At 40.5% G+C, this 10,000-nt stretch overlaps 1 protein-coding gene across 4 annotated transcripts in view; it reads left to right on the top strand.

The window, feature by feature from the left end:
• Positions 1 to 10,000, top strand: part of LOC113817439 (MAP7 domain-containing protein 2) — a 36,789-nt gene that overhangs the window by 18,591 nt on the left and 8,198 nt on the right. For 3 of the 4 annotated variants that reach the window (XM_070115844.1, XM_070115843.1, XM_070115845.1), the window contains exons 6-12: positions 729 to 954; positions 2,543 to 2,633; positions 3,081 to 3,299; positions 4,255 to 4,445; positions 5,095 to 5,184; positions 6,443 to 6,541; positions 9,296 to 9,514. In XM_070115844.1, coding sequence (XP_069971945.1) covers positions 729 to 954; positions 2,543 to 2,633; positions 3,081 to 3,299; positions 4,255 to 4,445; positions 5,095 to 5,184; positions 6,443 to 6,541; positions 9,296 to 9,514 — 1,135 coding nt within the window. The remainder of the gene's footprint in view (positions 1 to 728; positions 955 to 2,542; positions 2,634 to 3,080; positions 3,300 to 4,254; positions 4,446 to 5,094; positions 5,185 to 6,442; positions 6,542 to 9,295; positions 9,515 to 10,000) is intronic. The other variant, XM_070115846.1, reaches the window with a different exon arrangement.

Below are 10,000 nucleotides of genomic sequence, written 5' to 3'. Positions count from 1 at the left end.
TCTTCCTCTCTCTCTCTCATCCTTATTTCTTCTGTTTCGCTATCCACTCTCACCCTGTCGTTTTTTTTCCTCGCTTATTCCTTGTCTCTCCCCCTTTTCCATCCCATCTTCGTTCTCCTTTCCCCATCCTTCTCCCTTTTTTCTATTCTCACACTCGTCTTGTTCGTAATCTCTCTCTCTCTCTTCGTATACTTCTTTCCCCATAATTTTCATTTCTCTGTCTATTTGTCTTTTTTTACTCCTCACACTTTCATCCTTTCCCTCTCTTCCTCTCTCCTTCCTCATCACCTATATCCTTATATTACTCTCTTTGTCTTCTCTTTACCTCTTACCTTTCCTCACACTCTCTCTCTTCTTATTTTCCTTTCCTTTTCCAATCACATCTCTCCTCCTTTTCACATCCCATCTCCCTCTACCTCTCCTTTCCTTCGTCCTCAATCCAACCTTCCTCTTTCCTTCTCTCCCCCTCTCCTTATCCCATCTCCCTAACACCTTCCCGCTCCCCCGCCCTCTCCTCCCCAACCCCATCCCTCTTCTCCATCTCCCCATCTCTCTTTCCCTCTCTTTCCTCCCTCTTCCCCTCCATCTCCCATCTCCCCATCCCTCTTTCCCATCTTCCTCTTCCCCTCCATCTCCCATCTCCCCATCCCTCTTTCCCATCTCCATCCCTCTCCCTCTTCCCCTCCATCTCCCCATCCCATCTCCCTGACCACCCCCCCCCCCCACAGAGCGGCGCAACAGCTACGGCGGCACAGACTACGCCAACCGCAAGCCGATAACGGTTAATGAAACTGCCACGACCGTTAAAGGAGCCGGTGCAGGCTACGGCGGCGGTTATGGCGGTTATGGCAGTTACGGCGGCGGTTATGGTGGCGGTTACGGAGGTGGTGGTTACGGCAACGGCGGTTATGGTGCTGGCGGTGGAGGTGGCTATGGTGGTTATGGTGGTGCAGGGTATGGTGGTGATACTGGATTCGTTGTTCTTATGATTGGTGTTATGCGTGCGCGCATGCACACACACACACACACACACACACACACACACACACACACACACACACACACACACACACACACACACACACACACACACGTATACACACACACACACAAAATACACATTCAAACATACAAACACAACAGTATGCATTATATCACAAAGAAGTAAACTTTTTACACCGAACTTTAGAAATTAGACACAAGTTTTGCATAACTAAAGTCCAACCAACATGCGATGCACTTAACAGCTACGTGTTCTTGGAGATCTAGAAAAGTAATGATAATAGTACCGCTCTTCTAGGAACTCAAATAATAGTAGGAATATAGCCCTTCCAGGAACGTCAGACAATTTGTATTAGTATTGCAGTATGTGTACTTGTGGATGTATATAGCTGTAGGAGAAAAATTAATTTTCTTGTATTTGGCGGTGGCCCTATGACTAAAGAAAAACGGGCCAGTCTATAGCACACACAGACATGCACACACACACACACACACAGATAGATGGGGTATATATATGTGTGTGTATACATATATATGTAAATAAGTCATATATAGATATAAAAAATATATATGTGTATATACAATCAAATTTATATAGATAGATATATCTAGTAGAGATATCTGTGTTTTAAACCAAACACCTACTTTATCTCTGCAACATTGGGTGGATTGGAATAACTGAACTAGCTAACAAAGATAACAGTGGCGCAGGTGTTGACACTGGAAAGCGCCAGTGATAACATTATCCACCTAAAGAAATTTACTATCAGAAACACTGTGGAATTTAACGTTACATCTGAGCCTTTCATCTTAGTTTGGCTGGATGCTCTTTTCTTCGTTATATCGCACTCGTGTACATAAGGGTTAGATTCGGTTTCCTTTAAATGGAAGTCTTTGATAAAGATTATTTTGAAGGGAAGGCCTTGGTATAGGTGGTGTTGAAGGGTAGCCTTTGGTGTAGATAATTTTGAAGGGGAGGTTTGTTTACAGTTTACTTTGAAAGAAAACCCTAGAAATAGGATACTTTGAAAGGAAGGCCTATATATAGCTTACTTTGAAGGTTTAGATATAAATAAATTTGTACAGAAGGCTCCAAAACCCTAGATATAGGATTCTGTGAAAGGAAGGCTGTTAATATAGTTTACTTTGAAGGGAAGGCCTAAATATAAATAAATTTGTACAGAAGGCTCCAGTATACTCATTCTTAAGGAAAAGTTCAAATGCAGTTTATTTGGATAGGCTTCAGTATAGATTATTTTGTCAAAACTTAGATATAGTTTACTTTGAATCTTATATATATGTAAAATTAGGTGGAGATAGGTCACATGAGCTCTCCTCTTGGTGTAAACAAAGCAATGCACTCATGCATCATTCCACGTCCATTTCATAATTCGTAAAAAAAAGTAAAAACAAAACAAAAAAAAGAACTAAAAAGAAAGAAACGCAAGAACAAAAAGACAAAAAAAAAGAGACAAAAAAGGAGAGGAAAATGGTAAAAAAAGCACTCTGGACAGAAAATAATGCATAGTTCTACTTACAGTGGATATGAGCCCTCGTTTGGTGGTGGTGGAGGAGGAGGAGGAGGGGGAGGAGGAGGAGGTGGACGAGGATTTCGTCTGCATCCAAATATGGTATGTGTTTCCTCGCAGATTTTCTTCCTTTCATTAAAGTAGTATTATATTGTAGTATTATACTGTTTATTAATACTTTGATTGGTTTGAAGTAGAAAAGGTGGTTATAAACCTTAGTTTTGAGTGCAACTGTGATTGCTATATTAAACACATGACGTTTTAGAGAATTTTCGATGCGGGTGATTATTTTCAGGTAAGTTACCTTTAAATCCATTTTCTTTCGCGTAAATTTGATAAACATCTAATTTCGTGTATTCTTAAAATTTATCAATTAATTAAAAAATAAAGAAAAGTAAAAGTAAATAAATAAAAAATGCCGCTTCATTGAGTCCATGATTCCCATATAGCCATTCCAAAATTTTATCTCAGTCACGTGACCAAACAAAACCCATGTTACCATAGCAACGCTCTGACCTTTTGACCCCCTTTGACCCCCTGTGACCTAAGACCTCGGAGGAAAGAGACGCGCAGATGAGAGGTCGCGCAGAGCAGCTTCAGGGGGAACTCAACTGGCAGGCGCAGATGAAGAAACAGCTGGACGAAGAGAAGAGGAAGAAGGAGGAATTGGAGGACAGGCTGATGGAGGAGAACATGAAGAGGCAACAGGAGAGGATGAAAGCGGAGTATGAGGCAGAGCAGGAGAAGAGGAGGAGGAAAGAGGAAGAGGTAAAAGAGGCATTTGTTATTCGGTACTTTCTCTCTCTCTCTCTCTCTCTCTCTCTCTCTCTCTCTCTCTCTCTCTCTCTCTCTCTCTCTCTCTCTCTCTCTCTCTCTCTCTCTGATTAGTGTGGTTTAGATATTGGGATTGATATTGTGGAAATGGTAAAGCCTAGCGTTATTTTTATTATGCATCATCATCATAAAGCTTTTGTTGTGATAGATATGCATGACCATAGACTCTCTTCTCTCTCTCTCCCTATCCCTCTCTCACTCTCCTTATCCCTCTCCCATTCTCCCCCCCCCTCTCTCTCTCTCTCTTTCTCTTTCTTTCTCTCTCTCTCTCTCTCTCTCTCTCTCTCTCTCTCTCCTTATCCTTCTCTCTCTCTCTCTCAATCCTTCTCTCTCTCTCTATCCGTATCTCTCTCTCTATCCGTCTCTCTCTCTCTCCGTACCCTCCTCTCTCTCTCTCTCTCTCTCTCTTTCTCTATCCTCTCTCTCTCTCCCTCTCTCTCTCTCTCTCTCTGTCCCTCTCTCTCTCTCTCTCTTTATCCTTCTCTCTCTCTCTTTATCCTTCTCTCTCTCTCTCTATCCTTCTCTCTATCTCTCTATCCCTTTCTCTCTCTATCCCTCTATCCCTTTCTCTCTCTATCCCTCTATCCCTTTCTCTCTCTATCCCTCTATCCCTTTCTCTCTCTATCCCTCTATCCCTTTCTCTCTCTATCCCTCTATCCCTTTCTCTCTCTATCCCCCCCCCCTCTCTCTCTCTCACTCTATTTCTTTCTCTCTCTCTATCCCCCCCCCTCTTTCTATTTCTCTCTCTCTCTCTTTCTCTCTCTCTCTCTCTCTCTCTCTCTCTCTCTCTCTCTCTCTCTCTCTCTCTCTCTCTATTCCCCCCCCTCTCTCTCTCTCTCTCTATCCCTCTCCCTCTCTCCCTATCTATCTTTTCCTCCCTACCCCCCAGCAAACCCGCCGTCGCGAGGCCCAGCTGAAGCACATGGAGCGGCTACAGCAGGAGGCCGCCGAGAAGAAGAAGATGCAGAGAGCGAGGACCTTGGCAGCTGCTGACGAAGCCGCGTCGTCTCTGCCCACCTCCTCCAGGCACAACACCCGCCAAATGCAGCAGTCCAACAGTCAGCAGGACGGGAAGAAGAGGTGGGTGAAAGTGGGTTTGTGGGTGGGTGAGTGTGTGAATGATTTGTCAGTGGGTGTGTGAGGGGTTTGTGGATGGGTGATTATGTGTGTGTGTTGTGTGTGTGAATGATTTGTCTGTGGGTGTGTGGGTGAGTGCGTGGGTAGGTGAGTAGGTTTGTGGGTGTGCTCTTGGGTTTGTGGGTGTGCTCTTGGGTTTGTGGGTGTGCTCTTGGGTGTGTGGGTGTGTTTATGGGTGGGTGGGTGACTAGGGGCTAGGAGTGGTAGAGGTAGAGAGCTGAAGGGAGGGGTGGTAGGGTGAGCATTGGAGGGGGAGGAAGGGGTTAGTGAGAAACAGAAGGAGAGAGAGAGAGAGAGAGAGAGAGAGAGAGAGAGAGAGAGAGAGAGAGAGAGAGAGAGAGAGAGAGAGAGAGAGAGAGAGAGAGAGAGAGTTTAACACGTATTATCACCGACATGGGATACAAGCTCGTAGTTTCTCACATTCCAAAATATATCAAAGAAAATTCACAACCTAATAGATATCTAAGAAGCGTACCAGGCTTAGAGAGATACACAACCTTTATATTCAGCCATTCACAAAACGCACAGCCATTCATAAAGCGTAAAACCACTTCCATTCACAAATCCCCCTTCTGCCTCTCCCCCTCCACAGATTTTCAAACCAGGACAACGACTTCGGCCTCAACCTCAAGTCGGACTCGAGGCTCCTAGCAGCCAGAGCACCTAACAAGTTCTTTGATGCGTAAGGAGAACATTCAGTTAATAATCACACAGACATCCAGATACTAATCATATGTATTGCCAAGAGCCTGTACTATTTACTCTTTTTTAAATCACAAATCTTAAAAGACTACTATCTTATTAATTGCAGCAGTTTGTCCCGAGTGATTTAGTAAAATCATGTTTTTTTTTTGTTTTTTTTAGACTATTTACTGAAAGGGAGATGACAGACCCACGATCCAGTGTGACAGGATTGATGTGTGTGTCAGATCTTTGGTCTTATTTACACCCCTATCTAATTATTAAGGGAAAAAACTATGACAAGTGTAAATACTACAATAATCCTATTCCAAAAACAGTTAGGATGATATCCAACGTGTGCCTCTATGGAACGAAATACGGAAATTAATGTAGATCTTTCTCAATGAACAAAAAGGACAGTTCCTGTAAGTACCTTCTTCGGATTTTCTTACAAGACAGGTATATGTCTTTCCATGTACAGTTGTGGATATCTATAGTTGCAAGAGCCCATTCACCAGCTAAGTTTGAAACCTTGATGATGGTGGAAACTATGCAGTCATTTGTTGTATGAGGAAATATGCTGTCATTATTAATGTGGTGTTATTACGATTTGACATTAATTTCGCTCCACTCATCTGTGTACTAGTTTTCGTGTGAAGTGCATAAGTTTTGTCAGTGATTTATTTATGACTTAGATATATAAGATTAATCAGAGGATATTTTATAATCTATGATAGGCTTACCAGGATTCTCAAAACTGCCATATTCTAAAAATCCTTAAAAAAACTATGAATTGCTAGTTTGCAGACCTTATAACTCGATCACTGTCCTATGATGAGTTCACAACACATTTGTTACACGAAAAGGATTTTTGAACCATACCACCATTGTTGTGATTATCTCATCATTACCCATGCTACCCTACATATTACCATTATCAGCATAATTTCCTGCATGGCACAGGAAACAGAACTGTAATTAGTCCACTTCATACAACCTACTTGTGTCAGACAAGTTCAAATAAACACCCGATCGCAACTTCAGCTATCCACAACTGTACACCCAAACCGAACCACTCAACCAGTTAACAAAACAGTTGAGCTGACCCCCCCCCCCTCCTCTTACTCACAAAACACCCCCCGAACTCACCCACAACCTCCCGAGACAGCTGTTACCAACGGGCCCAGAGACAGCAGTGCCGAGGAAACGCGTAAACAAACGTTCTGGAGCACTAACCACTCCCTCCTTCTTCCTGATAGACCGACCACTCCTGTCAAAATGCCCAGGACAAGTGACGACCGGAAACGACCGAAGCCGTTGACACCGGCAGTCCCAGTTCCTCAGAAGGGCTATAACCGGTAGGCGCGCTGGTCGTCTTACTATATTTTATGTTTTGCTGTTGGTCTTGGTATTATTGTTATTGTTGTAGGGATGATGATAATGGTATCAGTGCTAATGGCAATGATCGTAATGGTAGTAATGAATGATTTTAATGATAGTAGTGATGCTAATGATAATATTGATAATGATGATAGTTTCAATTATTATTATTATTTCCAATGTTATGATAATTGGCATCATTCTCATTCTCATAATTACTTTTATCACCAACGTCATTATCATTGACATTTTTATTATCATTATCATTATTATGACTATTACCATCATTAGGTTTATTATCATTATTACTGTTAATATTACTACTGCCATTATTGCTACTGCCATTATGTTTTGCTATACAATATCAAAGAAAAAATAACAGAATGACATATTACAAATTGCAATTATTAACTTTCAGGGTAATATGCTTCCATTGTTAGGAAAAGAGAAACACAGCTTCCATAACATAGCGGGTATCACCCAATATTTAAGTTACTATTATTATTAAGCCTACTTATAAGTAACTAGATGGTACCAATTAGTTGTGACATGAATAGCCAATATTGATAGTCTCAAATATCTAATGATAAGAGAAATATTGTACTTTTCTTAATTAAGTGAAGAATAGTTTAGTTATTTATGTAACATATTTTCCCGGTTTAAAGGAAAATATTATAAAAGCAAAGAGGAAGATATTCATAAGTATTTAATGTGATTAACTCAAATATCGTGATGCAGGTTCTACATTTTTCAACATTGTGTAATACCCGCTTAAAATGCTTCCACAGCGGCTAAGCTTTCCTTGACACATATAACACTTGAGGCTTTTTATGTGGGTTAGTGTGAGTTCCGTTTTCTTTTCCTTTTTGGAAAATTGATGACGGCAAAATTCGGTGCATTTTTGTGGTTTAGTGTAAGAATAACAAACAAAAGTTTTGTTACAATATACATATATATATATATATATATATTTGTGTATATATATGTATGTATGTATTATTCACAGCCCGTACCTCAGGGGCTGTGTCGTTTTTGTACATATTTCTGTTTATATTTTTGCATACATCTATATTTTTGTGACACCCCCAACCCATTTTTTCTCTCTCAAGTATTTTTGATATTTCATTGACACATCCTTTTTCTTGTTTTAGAATTTTTATGCATATCGATTTTTTAGAATTTTGAATTTTCCAATGATTTTTATTTTTCGAATTTTACCCATACTTTTGGAATTTGTTTCTCCCCACTTGTGTTGATACCAATTGTCTGAAGAGTTTTTTTGATGATTGTGGATGGATGACGAAGGCAGATGTGAGCAATATTGATTTGCATCCATTATGTTGCTATGTTGCTACCTGCATGATTTGCCTGATGAATATGTTGATACCTTATATGCATGACAATAGGGTGATGTGAATGACCTCTTTGGCATGAATAAAATGATGAACAAAACAGTTGATTCATGTTATCTAATCCTTTTTGGAAAAAGGTTTGGGGAATGTTTTTGTTATTTCTTATTCTGTTTATCGTGTTTTCTTTCGGTGTTTTTTATCTTTTATTATAACTGCCCCTATAATCTGTGATTTCCTGCGAATTTATCACGTGTAACTCTTGTTAATTCTTTAGATCCCATTACATTTTTATCAAAATTACAACTCCAGCAGAGATTCCCAAGGTCAAAACACGCTTGAGGACCATATCACAACCTACAACCTTATATTGGTCTTAGAGCCATTATACTGGTTCTGCTACTCCCCACTATTACTACTTTGGCAATGACCGTATTTTTCCAAGCTTTACAATTGATGATTACTTTTCAGTCATCTACTTACACTTTGACCACCGGGCTTCAAGGACTTGCATAACGTGAATTAATTACTGTTTTAAATACGTTGAGCTTTAATGAAGCATACATGGTTGAAGTCTCATGGAAGCACAAGCATCTGCAGAGATATAAATGAAGACATAGTTACAAACTAGAACCAGTGTGCTGTGTGAATATATGTGAATATGCATATATATATACATATATGAATACATATAAATAAATAAGTAAATCTCTCTCTCTCTCTCTATATATATATATATATAGAGAGAGAGAGAGAGAGAGAGAGAGAGTGCGGTGCACTGGTTGTGCTCGGCTGCCAATCTTGTTAACCGGAGATCAAGTCTCGCACTGCTAGTGAATGGTAACTCGGCCATTTCTTGCACACAGGAAATGATGTAGAATTATAGTAAACAGATGGCTTTAATGTGTGAAGTCACAGGGGTCTTGCTTCGAAATTCTGTTAGATTACCATTATTACAGATAAAACTATGAGCTTATACTGAATACATATTTTTTTCTGCTTCTGTACCTCGCCTGCTTGATGCTCTCACATGCTTACTTATGCCTGCTTGCTTGCTTGTACACATCATAATCTTTACAGCATATACCCTACTTTCATATATAGGGATTAACTTGTTTCATTGTGACCAGTCAAGTAAAATTTTGACGATTCAAGCCTCGTATTTCTTGACATACCAGAGGCTCCTCTGAAACCTTCTTACACACCATTTTCTTCCCCGAACGGACAACGTGGCACACCCAACAGTCTCCTGAATCTCATTATAACATTTAATACAGTCACCCATACATGAAAAAAAGAAAACGAGCAAAAATAAAAGAAAACGAGCGAGACACCAAGAGCCTAACACAGAACATGTATACCTTCCATGCGCCCACAAACCAGTCGGTCCCAAAGGCCGGAAAACACACCTGGCGCTGCCGTCGACCTCCCGCCAGTCGAGACCCCGGAGAGACCAGGGCACGCCAGCCAACCAGACGAGCCTCAGAGTGGGCATGTGAACACTCTCGAGGTTCAGACAACACCAACTGCCAGGGATCACACGGAGGTCCAGACAGCGAAGCCACAGAAGTCTGACATGGAGATCCAGACCACACCAGCGTTGTAAGTTCGGAATTTTGCCTAAAGTGTTCCTTGCAGAAGCGGGACAGGGGATACTTGACCAATTTCTGTAGATTTTGGGTATGTGCAGATTTTATAGTGGGACAGGGGATACTTGACTAATTTCTGTAGATCTTGGTTATGTGTAGATTTTATAGAGGGAGATGCATCTACACACAAAGATAAAATCGCCGTGGTGTTGATACCATTATTTACTTTCAATATTAATTTGTTTGTGAAGTTACAAACAGATGCAAATGTAGTATACAGTAAAAACTCTAAAATCGTGTTATAGAGTTAGAGTTTATGGTATCAACTGAAATCAAGTACCATTCAGATTCCCCAGAGAAGATTTTCATTCAATACCGGATTTATTTGATTAGAGATGAAAGTTGAGAATAGGATACTTGAGGCGACTTGTAACTTAGATCACTATCGTTGTTATGAAGAGCAACTGAAATAGTTGATGAATATGTTGAGTTACAACGA

Source organism: Penaeus vannamei, chromosome 38 (assembly GCF_042767895.1).
Source record: "Penaeus vannamei isolate JL-2024 chromosome 38, ASM4276789v1, whole genome shotgun sequence".
Classification (NCBI taxonomy): Eukaryota; Metazoa; Arthropoda; class Malacostraca; order Decapoda; family Penaeidae; genus Penaeus; species Penaeus vannamei.
The sequence above is the reverse complement of the archived record's forward strand: the minus strand, read 5'-3'. Positions and strand labels throughout refer to the sequence as shown.